The 18,851-nt window shown below is 42.4% G+C and overlaps 1 protein-coding gene across 1 annotated transcript; it reads left to right on the forward strand.

The window, feature by feature from the left end:
* Positions 1-12,796, forward strand: LOC127219377 (uncharacterized). Its single transcript, XM_051180854.1, has 3 exons — positions 1-287; positions 7,812-9,044; positions 11,271-12,796. The coding sequence occupies exons 2-3, from the start codon at positions 7,833-7,835 to the stop codon at positions 12,585-12,587; spliced, it is 2,529 nt and encodes an 842-aa protein (XP_051036811.1). The 5' UTR covers positions 1-287; positions 7,812-7,832; the 3' UTR covers positions 12,588-12,796.
* The last annotated feature ends 6,055 nt before the right edge of the window (positions 12,797-18,851 follow it).

Below are 18,851 nucleotides of genomic sequence, written 5' to 3' on the forward strand. Positions count from 1 at the left end.
ACCTAGCCTGCTGGTTGAAAGAATAGAAACTAAACCCTACCCTCATTGCAGGCCCTCCCTTTAGGGACCCAGCAAGCAGGGTTCAGATCTAGGAAGTGCAGAGCAGAGGGCATGATCTGGAAGGAAATCCAGACAGATCAGCATTTTCTTCCTAGCTGTTCTGCTCTCCTACAAACCAGAAACCCAGTATACTTGCATCCCATCCGGTCCTGAACATTCCAGCTTAGACGATTCCCTGGGACCTTGCTCCCAAGAAGAGGGCCACTCACATCATCGCCCAGGAGCAGGTATGTGAAGGATTTCTAAGTGCAGCTTGACCAAAAATCCTGCTGACTTATGACATGGAAGGTGAATTCCTGGTACCAGGGCAAATGAGTTCGTATTCTGGTTTATTTCACTCAGGGATTGTTCTCAGTAGGGCCCTTTTCTGTCTTCTGCATCACAGAGCACCCCAGCCCACCAGCCAGGCACCAACAAACTTTTCTACCACCTGCACATTCCTCGGTCTGTTGCTCTTCTAATGAGAGGTTAATCTTGGAAAAGGAGGGAAGGCTGCATGACCAGATTCCTCAGCACTGTTTGGGGGTGGGTTTTTGTCCTTGTAGCTATTTGTTGTTTTTACTGGTTTGTTTTGGTTTTTTGTTTTGTTTTGTTTTCTGTTTCAGACTTGATCACTCTGTGTGCCTCTGGCTTGTCTAGAATATGAACTTTAAACTTAAGGAGATCCAATTACCTCTGTTTGGTAATGCTGAGATTAAAGGTGTGTCCCACCACAGCCTGCTATACTGTAACTATTTTATTTACCCTATTGGGGGGGGGGGGTTCGAGACAAGGTTTCTTTGTAATTTTGAAGCCTACCCTGGAACTAGCTCTTGTAGACCAGGCTGGTCTGGAACTCACAGAGGCCTGCCCATTGCTGGGATCCTTGGCCTCCCTCCTGAGTGCTGGGATCAAAGGCAGGTACCACCACCTCTCGGCACTCTTGCAATAATTGCTTTATTGAGGTTGGGGTTTTTCAAACACTTCAGAAAATGTGCCATGCTCAGTAATGACCTGAGGACCATGCAGAATTATATACTGTTTTCTGTAATAAATCAGCACATGAATTTTTCTCTCAAATTTTCCATATGGTGGTCAAATAATACCAGGATTTTTTTTCTTTAAGATATCAAAATTCATTTTTTGTAATTTAATAGTTTTTTGAAAACTTCACCCATGAACACTGAATCCACCTCACTCCACCAGGCTCCCTCTTTCCTCACTTCAATTCTCCCCATCCCTCGATTATATATTCTTTAATTATTATCATAACATGTACATATGTAATGGCAGGAACTTTACCCACATTCAAAAGTCCTTGATGTTTCCGATATATATCAAGGCTAGGCTGGTTTTTATATCTCTGAGCCCTGTGATGGAAGTTCAGATTAGTTACATAAAACAAGAACCATATAGAAACCACAGAAAAGCTTGAACCTTCTTCCAGAAACCGATAAAAGCAGATGCAGAAATCCACAACTCACCACTGAGCCAAGCTCCTGGAGTATATTTAAAGTGAGGGAGGAGCCATAATATGAACAAAGGAGCCAAGACCATGACGGGAAACCCACAGAATCAGCTGACCTGAGCTAATGAGAGATCACTGACTCAGGTCTGACCAATGAGGAACCTGCATAAGAGTGAATTAGACTCCCTTAATATAAGTGACTGGGACAATATGTGAGGTCACTGGCAGTGGGTCCAAGATCTAACTCTAATGCACAAGCTAACTTAGTGGAGCCCATTCTATATGGAGAAATGCCTTGCTCAGCCTAGACACAGGGGCTTGGGGGGGGTGGGGTGGAGAGGTGCCTTGGTCCTGCCTCAATGAGATGATGGGACAGACTTAGACTCCCTAGGGGAGGTCTCACCCTCTCCATGGAGCAGATGGGAGGAAGGGGAGAGTGGGGGAGAGGGAGGAGAGGAGGGAAGGGAAACTGGGATTGGAATGTAAAAAGTAAATTAATTTTTAAAAAGTGAAAAAAAAAAAAAAGAGAGAACCATATTAGAGCCTAACATAGGAAATCTATTCATGAATGCCTTTCATTTTGTATCAACTCCTTTGTTTATGGGGTAAGGTATAACCACATTTGTTAAAGTTGACCAAATGGAAGGTAATATAATTTTTACAATTCATTGAACAACAATACAGAAGACCAAAATGCACAACAGAGTAGTTGAAAGAAGAAATTCTTTCTTATACTACTGTTCTAAGAGTGAGCAAGCACTTGGGCCCTGTGTCAGATGGATTTCTCACTGCTGGCATCAGTGGAAAGCTGCAAAGATGCTGCTCACAGAGACTGCTCACTTCCACTTTGTATGCTGCAGCTTTCCCAATTGTCCCTAAGTGGTACTGTCTCTCCCTGTTGAATCACTCGAATGGAATCCTTGATTGCCACCCACTCTTTCTTCCTCCCTTCTGAACTGGAACTCTTTGTTCCAGCACAGGTCTACTAGCAGTTCTCAAGATGCCCTTCAGTGCCTCATCTTTATGTCCATGCTCAAGCTCCTCTTTACCCCACCCCCTTTCCCATTCGCCCACTCCACACATCATTTATCGCCTTGCTTAGAAATCACTTCCTTTTGAAAATCTTCCATGACAAATGAGACCGGACCATGGGATTTTATTCTGTGCTTCCCAGCAATCACACCAATACTCTGGTTGGGATGGGAGCATTTGTGAGTCCAGCCAAGTGGCAAATTCTGAGCATCAGAGCCTCTGTGTGAATGTTTTGAATTTAGTGACAGGTCAGTCCTGAGAAATGGCAGCCATTTAGAAGTGAAGATGGTGTAAAAACTACTAGGAGCTAACAAAGATGTTTTTGTTACTGTGGTTTGGTAACAAAAGTTAAAATCAAGTACAGAGGTGTCTTCAGCATTTTCCCTGCCTTAGGATTGCTTTGTCTGTGTGAGAGCTTTTGTACTTTCAAACTGAACTTTAAGATTTTTTTTCCCTAAGCCTGGTGGTGGTAGCACTAGGGAAGCAGAGGCAGGTGGGTCCCTGTTTGTTGGAGAACAGCCAGGTCTGCAGAGCTAGTTCCAGAACAGCTAGAGCTGTGACACAGGATTTTTTTTCCTGCTTCTGTGAATGATGGTATTAGAATTTTGATGGTAACTACATTGAATCTGTAGATTGATTTTGTTAAGAAACCCATTTTCACAACATGAATTCTTCCAATCATTTAGCATGACAAGTTTGTTTGTTTGTTTTAATCTTTTATTGCTCCTTCTTTTTTCTTGAAGGTTTTAAAGTTAATTATAGAGGGTTTTTCTTCCCTTGATTAGCCTTATTCCAAGGTATGTTGTTGAGGAGAAAGTGCTGACTAGTGTAAATGAAACTGGCTCACTGATTTCTTCTTTGACATGTTTGCCATTAATATACATGTAGGCTACCAAGATTTGTATGTTGATTTTTAATTCTGTTACTTTGCTGAAAGTAACTCCAAGGGACTTCCAAGGAGTCTTTAGGGTCTCTTATGTATATAATTAATATATTATCTTTGACGTCTCCCTTTCCTAGTTATATGTTTTTATTGTTTCTTGGGTTTTATTGTCCTAGCTAAGACTTCTATTACTGAATTGGTAAGAGAGGAGAAAAAGTGGAAATCCTTTTCTTGTTCCTGTGCTTAGTGCATTGACTTTGAGGTTTTCCCATTTGGTGTAGTGTTGACTGCATGTACCGCCTTTATTTTGTTGAAATATATTTGCTCCATTCCCAGTTTTCTTCAGGATTTTATCATGAAGGGATGTAGCACCCGTGCTATAATCTGTTCCACTAATTGGGCAAAGGCCTAGAGATTTAAATATGAGACAAGACAGTGGGTCATTCACAACAGGAATGCAGAATGCTGTTTATCGAGGGGAAGGAACGGCCTTATATAGTGACTCACAGCACAGTGGAAAACAATCCAGGGTCAAGAGTGCAAGTTCTCTGGCTTAGTTCCTCCCCAGCAGATGTGTGTTAGCAAATCAGGAAAAGAACCAATAACAACTCTGGGGCAAGATGCTCCAGCTGAGACTGCAGAATGTTCCAGCCAACAGCTCAAGCTTGCTCAAGGCATCTCGGGCGTCCATGCAGGACCCAACAGTGTTTGATTATGTCAGACCCTAAGGCTTCTAGGAGAATTGTCCCCAGGCTGAGCTGTAAGCCCTCCCTCCGGGATCCCCTGCACATCCCCATCACCTAAAGCCTACCTGACTCTCCCATATAGACAGAGTTTCTGTTCCTCCTAGTCCCATAGCTATTTAGCCCCCAATAAAAACACTGCTTATGTTAATACAAACTGTTTTGGCTGATGGCTCCGGCTTCTTTTGGGCTAGCGCTCTCCTAATTATTAATCAGTTTCTATTAATCTAAGTATTTCCACATGGTTTTATCTTACTGGAATATCTTGCTCCCTCAACAGCTACATGGTGTCTCCCTTGCATCCTCTCTCTCCCCTGAATTCTGCTTCTCTGATAGCCACCCCCCATACTTCCTGCTGGGCTACTGGCCAATCAGTGTTTTATTCATCAATCAATAAGAAAAACATATACAGAAGGGCGTCCCTCATCACCCCCATGAACATGAACTTAGAATCCAAGTCTGGCTGAACACCTAACATCTCCCTATTTTCTTATTTTCTTATAAAAGTGACATCATATACCACCCAGTTGTCCTGGACCAGCTCTATATAAGGCTCATATGTTTACATTTGAGATGCCCAGAACACAGAAACAGTTCTGTTTTACTAGAATTAAGAGGAGGAGACAAGAGACTTTATCTGCAGATGATGTTCTGAAACCTGTTTCTATAATGTGACTATTAAGATCCTCAGATACTGACCATATGTGGTTGTTTGAAAGAAAATGGTCCCCAAAGGTGGCACTATTAAGAGATGTGGCCTCATTGGAGAAAGTGTGTCACTGTGGGGGAAGGGGGATTTGAGGTCTTTTTCTCAAGCTTCTTTCAGTGTGATAGTCAGTTGACTTCCTGTTGCCTGCAAGATGTAGCAAGCTCAGCTCCAGCACCATATCCGCCTGCACACTGCTCTGCTCCCATCCTGATGATAATGGTCTGAAACTTCTGAAACTGTAAGCAACCACCACCCCCCCAATTAGATGTTTTCTTTGTAAGTGTTGCCATAATCACGGCGCCTCTTCACAGCAACAGTGAACCCTAACCATGACACCATCAATTTTACCTTTCCCTCGCCTAGGATGATATAGGTAGAATTTTCTCATTTCTGGGGAGCTTTGGTCAGGTTTCTCTGGGAGAGCAGAACTGCTAGCATGAATCTCTATTAAAAGGGAATTTAGTGGAGTGGCTAACTAGCCATGATCTGACTAGCCAATAGTCAATGTCTCTTGAATGAAAGACCAAAAATCCAGTAATTATTCCATCCATGGAGCTGAATGTCACAACTGGTCTTCAGTATACATTGAAACCCTTAAAGAAGTGGGTTCTAATACCAGCAAAGGAATGCCTCAGCAGCAGAATGGATGGACTTGCCAGTGAGATCGAGAGAAAGCAAGCAAAGAACAAAAGCTTCCTTCTTCCATGTCCTTTTATGTGAGCTGCCACCAGAAGATGTAGCCCAGATTTAGAATAGATCTTCCCATCTTGAACTAGCTAGTCAAGAAAAACACACAGGTGTGCCCAGCTGCTAGGGTTTTAGTTAATTCCAGATGTAGTCTTGTTGACAATCAAGATGAGCCATCACAGAGGTATATTAAAAGACAAAACTACAACACTTACTTAGTTATTTCATCACCGAGTCTCCCAGGGACTGTACCATTAGAAAAATAATACCGAAAGATTTGGGCAGGGGGTCCTCTGCATAACAGCCCTTGCTGTCCTGAAACTCACTCTGTAGTCCAGGCTGGCCTTGAATTCACAGAGATACATATGCCTCTGTCTCTCACGTACTGTGATTAAATGCCTGTGCTACCACCGCTCAGCTGATACTGAAAAATCTTAACCAGCTAAGTCTTTTTATTCTATTTTAATCGCCGAGTTTCATCATACCTTCTTCATACATATGTGTCGATGTATTCTGTTCTCGTCTGTACTCCTCCCTTTTGTACTCCAGCTGCTTCATTTCCTTCCAGTTAGTCCTTGCTTCTGCTTCCCTGTTACATATAACCCCACTGCTTGATTTTCCACCTCCCTTAGTACCTCTCCAGCCTTCCCTGATCCCTTTTCGAGACTGGGGATCTGAAAACCACAGGTATGGGTACACACGCTTTTAAGGTTAGGCTCAGCCTGTAAAAGAAAAGAATATTTGTCTTTCTGAATTCTGGGTTCTCTTCTCTGAATAGTGACTTCCAGTTATACTTTTCTGAAAATGTCATGCTTTCATTTTTCTTCCCAGCTGCACAGAATCCTGTTGCCTCTATGTCATGTTTTCTTTGTTCATTCATCTGTGTATGGATATCTACACTGACTTGATGCCATGGATATATATGCTTGCACCTCTGTGGACTATTGACTAAGAGTCCATCAGGTTGAACTGAATGGTATTGCTGGACCAGCAAATAACTTTCTTGAGAAAATTCATATTTATTTCTGTAGAAGCTGCACCAACTTCTGACAGTGAATATGGGTCCTCGTTTCTGCAATTTGTTGTTGTTGTTAATTGGCTTCTTGATGGTAGCCATTCTGACTTCATTCAGATGGAATATCAAAGCAGTTTTAATTTGCCCTTCTCTGATAGCTCAGGCTATTGAAAACATTTTCAAACATTTATTGACCATTTTATTTAGTCTCTTGATGACTGTCTCTACAGCTCATTGGACCACTGAATTATTTGAATGTTTACTCTTTCAGGATTTTTTTTTACCTTGTCAAAACACTCTACCACCGCTTCCCCCGGTTCTTACATCGCTCTGTCACGGCACTTAGCCTTGCAGGGGGAGAAGGGGGTTGGGGGTTGATATAGACGCCCCATCCTATTTATGGCTGAGCATTCAACATCACTTATTCTTAACTCTTTGACCATTGTGAATTACTTTACATTTACTCCTACTCACTATAAAGAGCGGCTTCTCTGACCAAGGTGGATGATAGTACTAATTCACAGATACAAACACAAATATTTAGGTAGCAAATTAATGGGTATATCATGGCCATTTCATAAAACAACATTGGCAGCTTCCTTCACCTGAGCCTATGACCACCACAGCCACATGGTTTTGATTGCCAGAACAAAGGGTTTTCAGCACCAAAGGGTAAAAAGGACCTCTTAGATGTAAAAAGTCAGCGGAAAATCCAAAAGAGACACACCAAGGGTGCCCGCATCCTTAAGACCACTTCTTCTGACCATGAGTTGTGCTCTCCAGTTGAATTTGAATAATTACCATTCATGTCAATTATTCAAGTAAACTGAAAACCCATTTACATGTCATAATATGACCTTATTTGAAGAGACTGACAGAGCTTTGAAACTGGGTAATTTCTTTTCCAAACAAAGGTCTTGCTACTGTAGCCCAGGTGGACCTCAAACCTGTGATCCACAGCACAGCCTCCTTAGTGCTGGTGTTGAGGTCTGAATTTGACCTTGAAGAATGAAAAGTGCTTTAAAGAGGAAAATGGTCAAGGGTAGAGGAGTCTGAGCCAAGGCACAATTTGCATCCAGGACAGGAGAAAATGCAGTCGAGTCCTGAGCATTTGATTAAGAGGGGGAAAGACCCCATTTGTAGTGTGGGGTGGTTACAGGGGCTCTGCTTTTCCATTTGCTTGCTCTTTCTGAACCTTTTTTTTTTTAACCTTCCTGGCTCTTTCCTCCCTTTAGTGCCATCAACTGCTGCCAGTCATGGGTCAGACCTCCTCTTCTACACCCCCCCAGGGCAAGGATCCTGATTCGACCTCCAGCCTTGGTTCAAATCTTCACAATTTCAAGATGGAAACCAAAATCCTGTCTCAGGAATTAACCGCCTTGATTGAATCATACCTAGAGGACGGAAACCTTCAGGGAGCAGTATCTGCAATCAGCAATGCTCTGACTGACATTGAGAAAGCCCCACTGAACATTGCAGTGGTGGGGGAGATTGGGGCTGGAAAATCCAGTCTCATCAATGCTCTACGGGGGGTGGGGCCTGATGAAGAGGGTGCAGCTGCTTCCACTGGAGTGATATGTACAACCACTGAGAGAATACCATACCCATACTCAAAACTCCCTAGTGTGACTCTATGGGACCTGCCTGGCATTGGGTCCACTGCCTTCCAACCACATGATTATCTGAAGAAAATCAAGTTTGAGGAGTATGACTTCTTCATTATTGTCTCTTCTGGACGCTTTAAACATAATGACGCAGAACTAGCCAAAGCCATTGTGCAAGTGAATAGGAGTTTCTATTTTGTTCGGACCAACACAGAACAAGATCTAATGGTTCAAAAGCAGTGTAGTCCTTGGAGATTCAATAGAGAGAACATCTTAAAGCAGATTCGAAATACCATTTCAGGTATGCTTAAGGAAGTTACCCAGCAGGAGCCTCCAGTCTTCTTGGTCTCTAACTTTGATGTGTCTGACTTTGACTTCCCAAAGCTGGAGACCACCCTTCTGAGGGAGCTCCCAGCCTACAAACGCCACATCTTCATGCTCACTTTGCCAAGTGTTACTCATTCCACCATAGACCACAAGAGGGATACCCTGAAAGACAAAGTCTGGAAGGAATCTGTAATGCCAAAAGCATGGGCCACCATACCATTTAGGGGTTTGACCAAAAATGCCATAGAGGAGTTGCTAAAGACTTTGAACCTCTGCAGATCTTCCTTTGGCCTGGATGAGACGTCCCTGGAAAACATCGCTGAGGATTTGTGCCTGCCACTGGAGGAACTCAAGGCGAACATTAAGTCTCCACATTTGTTTTCAGAAGAGCAGGGTAAATCCTTAACAGATAAACTATTAGAGTACATTAGCCACCCTTACTTTTCAAAGGCTTTCCACTTGCAAAATTACTTCATTGACACTGTGGCAAATGATGTTAAAATTCTCCTTAGTAAAGAAGAACTTTTTACAGACAAGGTGAGTTCATTCAACTCTAGTGCCTCTCTTTATTGGGAGGAGTCAATGGGACAAAATAGTGTTCTCTACAATTGTTCCAGGAAGAACCTTTCTATCCCATTTTGTTGAAATGTTTCACGGTAACTCTGATGAATTTGGTCAGATCCATTTCCTACAGCTGTTGAGATCTTTCTGGTTAAGGCTGTTACATGAGGCAATCTTAAGGCTGTTCGTTACAAATTGGCTCATTAATGTGATATTTATTTGCTTTGTTTTTAAGACGTAGTTCCATCAGATGGACACCTCCTTGTCAGTTTGCTTTTGTTTTTTATGCCTTGTGGACCCTAGGTGGAAAAGTCTGATTAAGTTTTTCATATACATTTCCTTTTAGGAGCTTAAATTTTCCCATCTTATAGTAAGCTCTTGGCCCATTTTTAGTTGTGTTTTTTTTTTTAATATGGTGAAAGATAAGGATCAAGTTTTAGTCTTGCCTGATGTACAGTTTGCCCAGTTCCACTTGTCAAGTAATGTGTCCTTTGTACAATGTTAGTTTTTGGAAACCTGGCTGAGATTTGATTGACTGTAGGTGCACTCAGTTGCCTGAGCATGTATGGAGACATTTCTAGGTCCTCTCTTCTGGTAAGTTAGTTGGTCTATGAGTATGTTTTCATGCCACTGTCATACTATTTACTGTGGCTCTGTACTATGCCTTGAAATCAGGTATTGTGATTTCCTAGCTTCTTCTTTTTGATCAGTACTGTTTGGGCTATTTGTAGTCTTTTGCATTTCTATGTGAATTTTATGATTCCACAATCTACTTCTATTTTAAAAGGCACTGGTGTTTAAATGAGATTGTATTGGGGTCTGTAGATCACTATGCAAAGTATGGACACTTTGGTAACATTTAATGTTTATAAACTATAAACATGGGAATCTTAGCAACATTTTGAAGCCTTCTTTGAGATTTCTTTCATCAGTGTTTTGTGAGTATTGTTCAATGCTTTCCACTTCCTTGGTTAATTATTGAAATTTGATTTGCTCCCTTCCTTTCCCTTCCTTTCCCTTCCTTTCCTTTCTTCCTTCCTTCTCTCCTTGCCTTCCTGTCTCTGTGTGTATTTATGTCTATTATAAATGGACTTTCAAGGTTTCTTTCAAAATTTCACATATCTGACTTTCTAAGACAGATCTTATGTTTTCATTCTAATTACATTTATCATTATTCTCTTGGATCTCATTGTTTTTCTTTTTTTATTATAGTTTAGGTACACATGCAACATGATGGGTTATATTATGGCATTTCCATACAAGTGTGCCATTATACATCTCCTCCATTCTTATATATTCTTACTCATTCCTTTCCCTACTGCCTGCCACCATGCCCTTGTGCTTGTCTGAACTTTGGAATTGCAGTAGGAACAGAAGGTAAATGCAGGCAGTCACATGAGACCAGCTTCATGTTGCTCTGATATTCTGGTGTGTGGAGATTTCAATCACTTCCACTTTCATATTATATACACTTACATAACTTATGAGTCTATATAAAATCTAAGTTTCATGAATAAGAAAATGTATTTGTCTTCCTGAGGCTGGTGTAACTGACTTAATATGATTATCTCCAGTTACATCCACTTTCCTACAAATGACATAATTTTTTTATGGCTAAAAACAAAGTCCATTACAGATGGATAGTAATATGTCCAACCCTCTGTGGGACAGGTAATGAATCTTGTCCACTCACCAGCTCATGTCCATTCTCCCTTTATTTACAAGAGAAACTAGATGGCTGTGCTAAGAGCCCAGAGGTCATGAGGCCTAAGAAGCAATGCTTGCAAGCATTCACAAGAGGGAACTTTTCCATGAGAGATGATGTTTGCTGTTTCTGATATGCAAAACTGTGCCTTTAAGGTTTTTGCAATGTAGAGGTATTAATCTTAAAAAAAAGAGCAAACAGAATTTAAAGATAATTTTAAATAAGAAATAAACACCAGGGTAGGTAACTGCAAGGAATAAGTTGCCCTTGAATTGGACAGCAAAAGAAGAGGGAAGCCATAGGAAAAGTAGAGCCTGAGTAAGAGAGCATTTGACATGCAAGCCAGAAATCTAAACTGCAGCCAGGAACAGAGAGGAAGTTGCTTCTGCCTATAAAGGGGACAGGAGAAGAAGTCCTGTTTTACTGTAGTAGCAAACTCCTAGACCCTGCTTTGCTGTACCAATAATCACAAGGTCTTTCTTTCCTCCCTCATTCAGCATCTTCTATGGCAAACAGCTACATGTAAGCCTTCCAGACCTTCTCCTTCAACGGCCCAGCTTTGGGCGTCCAGCTTTGAAAATTTTTTTAAGAACTTCAAGAAGGAGAGCAAAATCCTCTCTGAGGAAACCATCACCTTGATTGAATCCCACCTGGAGAATAAGAACCTTCCGGGAGCAATTTCTGCAATCAGGAGTGCTCTAAGAAACATCGACAGAGCCCCACTAAACATCGCGGTGACGGGAGAAACAGGGGCGGGCAAATCCAGCTTTATCAATGCCCTGAAAGGAGTGCAGAATGAAGAAGAAGGCGCAGCCCCCACTGGGGTGACAGAGACGACCATGAAGAGAACCCCATACACACACCCAAAGCTTCCCACTGTCACAATATGGGACCTGCCTGGCATTGGGTCCACTTCCTTCCCACTTCAAAACTACCTAACGGAAATGAAGTTTGCCGAGTATGACTTTTTCATTATCATATCAGCTACACGCTTCAAAGAAAATGACGCACATCTGGCCAAAGCCATCGCCAAGATGAATTCAAAGTTCTACTTTGTCCGAACCAAGATAGATCATGACTTATATAATGAACAGAGAAGTAAATCTAAGACTTTCAATAGGGACAGCGTCCTAAAGAAAATCCGAGATGACTGCTCAAAGCATCTTCAGGAGGCTCTTTCCAGTGAGCCTCCAGTCTTCTTGGTCTCTAACTTTGATGTGTCTGACTTTGACTTCCCGCAGCTGGTGACAACCCTACTGAGTGAGCTCCCAGCCCACAAGCGCCACATCTTCATGCTATCCTTGCACAGTGTTACTGAGTCTGCCATTGACCAGAAGAGAGATTTCCTGAAACAAAAGATCTGGCTAGAGGCCTTGAAGGCTGGAGCATGGGCCACCATTCCACTTGGGGGCTTGATCAGAGATAAAATACAGAACGTAGAGGAGACCTTGGATCTCTACAGATCTTACTTTGGGCTGGGTGATGCCTCACTGGAAAATATTGCCAAGGATTTTAACATGTCTCTAAATGAAATCAAGGCACACCTTAAGTCTTTCCATTTGCTAACAAGGGCCAAAGACATGTCCATAGAAGAAAAACTATTGAAATATATTGAGTATATTTCCTCTGTTACTGGGGGGCCACTTGCCACAGGCCTTTACTTTAAGAAGACTTTCTATTTGAAAAGTCTCTTCATTGATACTGTGTCAAGTGATGCCAAGACTCTTCTCAATAAGGAGGAGTTTTTATTAAAGAAGATAGGGTCATGCATGTCTGATGCCCCAGAATACTGGGAAGCTGTGAAGGAGCCATGAGGCACATACCTTCCGGCCAGCTGGTTTTGGACACTAATTTATGACCCACTTTGAAGGAGCAAACATTTTCTCTGAAAGACCAGAGGATTCGCCATCCATTTCCTCTTTCAGGGACAGAATATCACTGTGGCAAGTGGAAAGAAGAGTCATCAACAGTGTAAAAAACACATGTGAAAGCTGTCTCCCATTAAAATGTCATGTATGAGAACGCGTTCTTGTATACATATGACTTGCAATATCTTTGCCAAATTAAACTTAGATTTTTTTTTCTCACAGAGATTCCCCCAGACATTGCTATACTCTTCTAAGATGAAGAAGATAGTTTCCTGCCTTGATGAATTTCTTTTGGGGTTTGTGAAGTACAGGGGCCTGGTTCCCAGCACACATCTCTACATGACATCTTTACATCTTTGTGACCATCATCCATGCTTCCTCCAGGATGGACACAAGAGCCACATGGTAGAAGGGATTGTGACCACTGTCCGTGCTCCCTCCAGGAAGAGCTGGACAACCATGGGTGGGTGAACACATCTGCAGGTCCTCTCAGTTCCTGAAAACTAGGGCATTTTATTCCATATCCTTCATCAGTCAACTCAAACAAGTTTAGAATTCAGGTTGTAGACAACACAAGCACTAATTAAATTGCCTCCCCTTGTGGTAAGGTTACTCCAAAGCACTAGCTTACTGCTTTCATCTCCAAGGGAGGATTTGTCTGCTTGAGAGGGGTCAGCATGTAGAGTTGTTGACAGTTTGTCTACAGCATCCTATGGCAACTCTTTTGGTGTCTCTTAGGTGTCATCCTAGGGGTCTCTTTTGGACAGCTAACATTGTTAAAATTCCAGTATTGCTTTCTATTTTTATAGCTGCCCTTGTAGAAGGTAGGTAAAGAGTCATACATGGAACTCCATGTGCAGAAATCAAGCATCCACATTTTAGCTCTGCATTGGGGTTCTTCAGAGAAAAGGGAGCAGTATATAGTATTCATATCTTCTTATTCCTATGCCTGGATCTATATAGTATTTGTTCCTTTTATGTCACATTGTCCTAAACACCTGACAGAAAAGACTTAAAAGAAGAAATGGTTTGTCTGGCTCACAGTGTCAGAGAATTGCACTCTTTCATAATGGAAGGAGCATGGTGAGAGAAATAACTCAGTGTAAGAGAAGGCTGTGAGCATGGTGGCAGAAAGAGCTAAGTGACAAGGGGCAGGAGTAACAAACTACTGGCTCTGGTGACCTACTTCCACCAACTAGGCCCTTCTAAAGGTTCAACAACATTCAAAAACATTAATTCCATGCTGGGGAACAGGTGCTTAACACAAAAGCCTGTGGTGGCCTGCAAATCACAGCACTGTCATATCCATAACCTATCATGGCCCTCTCCTCAACTTCCTCTCCTCCTTTCTCTTCCCCCTTTCCTCCTCCTCTTCCTTTTCTTCCCACCTCTCCCTCTTCCTTCTCCTCTTCCTCTCTCTCACTTCTCTCCCTGTCTCTGTTTCTATTGGCTCACTCTGCTGTGAGACTTGGCAAGCACAGTATCTACAGGGCAGCCTTGTAGCCCAGAAATCTTTGAAGAGTCATATTACTGCTTCTGCCCAAACAACAATGATTCTTTCCTCTCCTTCCCCGTGGGTTTCAGTTTTGCTTTGTTTTGTTTTTATTTATCTCTGAGGTCTTCAATCGGTTATACAGGGTCATTTACAGCAGAGGAGGTCATCTGAAGTATTCAAAGGTTCCTGCTTTAAAATTTAACCTCATCTAAAAATTACTTTCACAATAGCATCCACTGGTGCTTGAAATTACTTGGGCACTGTCTTAGTCAGGGTTTCTATTGCTGTGAAGAGCCAGCATGACCACAGAAACTCTTATAAAGGAAAACATTTAACTGGGGCTGGTTTATGGTTCAGAGGTTTAGTCCATTATCATCACGGCCAGTGGCATGCTGGCAGACATGGTGCTGGAGAAGGAACTGAGAGTTCTGTATCTTGATTTGCAGGCTGCAGAAGGAGTGTGTGTCCTGCACTGGGCTTAATGTGAGAATAGGAGACCTCAAAGTCCACCCCCAACAGCGACACACTTTCTCCAACAAAGCCACACCACCTTCTAATGGTACTACTTCCTATGGGGGCCATTTTCTTTCAAACCACCACAGGTACCATCACCTTGACAAGATGCTATGTAAAGTTAATTTCCTCAAGCCCCATAATTATCCTAACTCACTTTATACCAGAGTGTGTGTGTGTGTGTGTGTGCGCGCGCGCCCGTGTAGTACAATTGTACTTATTTATGAGATACAATGTGACAACTTGACTCAAATGAACAATACATAATTATCAAATCTTGAGAGATGGCTCAGCAGTTAAGAACACTGACACTGCTCTTCTAGATGACCTGGATTTAATTCCCAGCATCCACATGGCAACTGGTAACTGTCTCTCACTCCAACTCCAGAGGATCCTCACACAGACACGTATGCAAGCAAAACATCAATGCACATCAAATAAAAATAAATAAATAAATTTTTTTAATCTGGGGAGTCAGTAGATGCTGACCAACTGAGGGTATGTTTACCATTTTAATATCATTGCCTCATCTCTAGGGAATCTCTGTTCTGCTTATCCATAAAGAGCATAATACGTTATTTTAAACAAGAACCTCTGTGCTGTGCTGTGCCGAGCACACCAGAACCAGCTCCTTACATTTAACCCTTTTGGTACCTATTATCCAGACTCTCTCTGTTCCTCTATTCACCTTTGCAGCTTCTAGGAACTGCTATTTTACGCTCAAATCAACCATTGGAGCGTCCCACTGCAAGTCAATAGTATTAATAAGCAATTTCTTCTCTTTTTGACTTACTGTCCTTTGTGATGCCACAAAGTGAGCAGCCTGCTCCTGATGGCTATTTACCTGCCTCTGTGTCACGTACAACACCCAGGGCCCCATCTCAGTGGCCTTTCATCTATTTCTGTGTGTTTCAGTACTAGCAGTCGCAGTGTATATAGCAGGGGAAGCTGTCAGCGGAGAAGTCTGTCTCTGAGGAAATGAGGCTCTCTGTCCTGTATGTGGGAAATGTCTCAGTACGTTGCAGGTTTGTGTGTGATGATTTATATCAATTTTCAACTTGACGGGACCTAGAGTCACCTTGGGGACAAATCTCTGTAAGGGATTGTCTTGTTTAAGTTAATCAAGATGGGAAGACCATCCCTAGGGTAGCAGCACCAGTCACTAGGCGAGAGCCCTGCACTGCATACAGTGGAGGAAGCCAGCTGAGTGCCAGCATTCACCTCTCTCTGCTCCTGACTGCAGATGTCATGTGCTCAGTTGCCTTCCCCATCACAAGGGACTGTAGCCTTGAACTGTGACCCAAAGATAAACTCCTTCTCTCTTAATCTGTTTTTGCAGGGGTATTTTATCACAGCAACAAGAAAAATAACTAATACAAGTAACTGCCCAGCCAGACAGTAGTGGTGCACACATTTAATCCCAGCACTCAGGAGGCAGAAGCAGGTGGTTCTCTGTGAGTCTGAGGCCAGTCTGGTCTACAGAACAAATTCCAGGATATCCAGGGCTGTTACACAGAGAAACCCTGTCTTAGGGTTCCTTTAGGGTTTCTTTTGTTGTGAAGAGACAAAGAGACACCATGACCACAGCAACTCTTACCAAAAAATAAAAAATTTAATTAATTGGGGTGACTCGCTTACACTTTCAGAAGTTCAGTCCATTGTCATTGTGGCAGAGAGCATACAAGCAGACAGAGCGCTAGAGAAGTAGTTGAGAGTCCTAAATCTTTCAGGCAACAGGAAGTGGTCTCAGTGTCTCGCTGAGGAAAGCTTGAACAAAAGAGACCTCAAAGCCTGCCCCCACAGTGACACACCTCCTCTAACAAAGCTATACCCACTCCAATAAAGCCACATACTTCCTAACACTCCCTATGAGCTCATGAAGGCCAATTACATTCAAACTGCCACATTCCACTCCCTGGCCCTCATAAGCTTATAACCATATCATAATGCAAAATGCAGTTAGTCCAACTTCAGAAGTCCATAGTCTATCCCAGTCTCAACAATGTTTAAAAGTTCAAAGTTCAGCCCGGTGATGGTGGTGTATTCCTTTAATCCTAGCCCTTGGGAGTCAGAGGCAGGCAGATCTCTGTGAGTTGGAGATCAGAATGAGTTCCAGGACAGGCTCCAAAACAACACAGAGAAACCTTATCTTTAAAAAAAAGCCTAATTAATTGATTAAAATGAAAGCCCAATGTTCAAAGTCTCTTCTGAGATTCATGCAACCTCTTAACTGTAATCATCTATAAAAATAAAAAATCAGATCACATGCTTCCAACATATAATGGCACAGGCTATACATTACCATTCTAAAACATAGGGAAGGGAACATAATAAAGAAATACTACACCAATGCAGGACTTAAAACCACCTGAGCAAACTCCAAACTCTGCATCTCCATGTCTGGTGTCAAATGCTCTACAGGTCTCCAACTCCACTCAGCTTTGTTGACTGCAACACACTTCTTTCTCTTAGGCTGGTTCCACTCCATTAGCAGCTCTCCTCATCAGGTATCCCACAGCTCCGGCATCTCTAACATCTTGGCAATCCAGCTTCAACTTCACAGCTTCATACAGTGGCCTCTCTAGGCCTCCATTCAGAGACAGACACCTCTGACATATGACTGGCATGGGAGGCAAATTCTATTACCCTTTACTTCTGTCCTTAACTCTAAAGGAGTCCTACATTGCAGGTGACAGGAAATGGTCTGAAAGTCACATGGAGGGAAGCTTGAGCATATGAAACCTCAAAGCCCACCCCTCACAGCTTCCTTCAACAGGCTATACCTACTCCAACAAAGTCACACCTTCTAGTAGCACCACTCCCTATGAGCTTATGAGGGCCAATTACTTCAAACTACCACAAATCCTGTCTCAAAAAAAAAATATTTTTAAAAAACAAGAAACAAAACAAGTAACTGCCCATTGATTATCAACAATGACTTTCTACCAGTTCAACCTGTAATATATTGCAAACTTCCAGTCTATCCTATATGAGGTAGTGATATGTGGTATGTGTGTGACATGTGCCTGCAGTCTCTTGGAACATCAAATTGCTGTCTAAGTGATAAATGCTTAAAACCATACAAGGAAACTACTGGTTGAACACACGAGGAAAAATGCAATAAGAAGACAATCTTCATGAACTTCCCAGAACCAGATAACAGAGAGACGCCTGAATTGTATGTACATTTAGCAGCTATGTGCTTTTTCACCTGTATATCTACAGGGAATGAATGACTGGACAGAACAATCTTACTGTCAAAGCAGGATATCACAAGCTGTGTGTCTCACATAACAGGGAGCTGTGCCAAGGTCTGTCTGTACATTCAACCTCATCCTAAGCAACAAGCAATCACTGATCTTTTTTTCCCCCCTATCAGTTCAACAATGTACAGAAAACAAGCATGCAGAGAGCCATGGGAATTCTGATGTCAGATATATGGTCTGAAAATGGGCATGGGGTGTATGTATCAATAGAGATTTTGGAGCTTGATAGACTATGCCCTGGAGTACACTGATTCTCCCCGCCCCCCTTCATTGAGTTATAGAATATGTGAGAGGGAAAATCTGTTTCCTTAAGGTCATGATTCCTGGTAGGAAAAGAAAGTGGCCCCACCCTCCTGGGTATATGGGCAGCACAAACTAGACTCTGGATTATAATTTTAAAAGAGAGGACATGAGGCTGGAAGGAAATACAGGAAGTAGGAGTGGACTTAGGAGTGAGGGAAAGGGTGGAGGTTAATAAGGTCAAAATGCATTGTATGCATTGAGAAATACTCAAAGGATTAATGGAATTATACCTTCTAAGAAGTTATGGAAGCAGAGTAAAGGGGGGAAACAGAATCGCTTTGTTTTAAGAGGAACAGATGAACATGTTTGTGGCCCATTAGTCCTTTCTTCCTGACTGGAGCTGGTTCTCTGGCCCCGCCTCCTTGTAAAGAGGGAACTTATCTTCATGGCAATTTCCTCCAAGAAGCTCAGGCCCAGGCTTCTCATCCCTGAGCTTGGGGTGCAGCTTTGAATGCTATGAAAGGAAGCACCTTGGTTTCAGAAATGACTTATTACAGAGCCCATCATCCTGGTCTGGCCAGGTATGTGACATAGCTAATTAAAACTGACAGGAGAGGCTGGAACCAGGTCCAATTCCCAGCACCCATGTGGTGGTCTGGCCTGGTTGTCTGTGTTTGCCGGTCATTAAATTCT

The sequence above is a fragment of the Phodopus roborovskii genome, unplaced genomic scaffold (assembly GCF_943737965.1).
Source record: "Phodopus roborovskii unplaced genomic scaffold, PHOROB, whole genome shotgun sequence".
Classification (NCBI taxonomy): domain Eukaryota; kingdom Metazoa; phylum Chordata; class Mammalia; order Rodentia; family Cricetidae; genus Phodopus; species Phodopus roborovskii.

What these genes read in the sequence shown, in the direction of transcription:
- LOC127219377 (XM_051180854.1), top strand. Translation starts at nt 7,833, where the DNA reads ATGGGTCAGACCTCCTCTTCTACACCCCCCCAGGGCAAGGATCCTGAT. An exon ending in AAGAACTTTTTACAGACAAG is followed by an intron (nt 9,045 to 11,270) that starts GTGAGTTCATTC and finishes TCCCTCATTCAG; the next exon opens with CATCTTCTATGGCAAACAGC.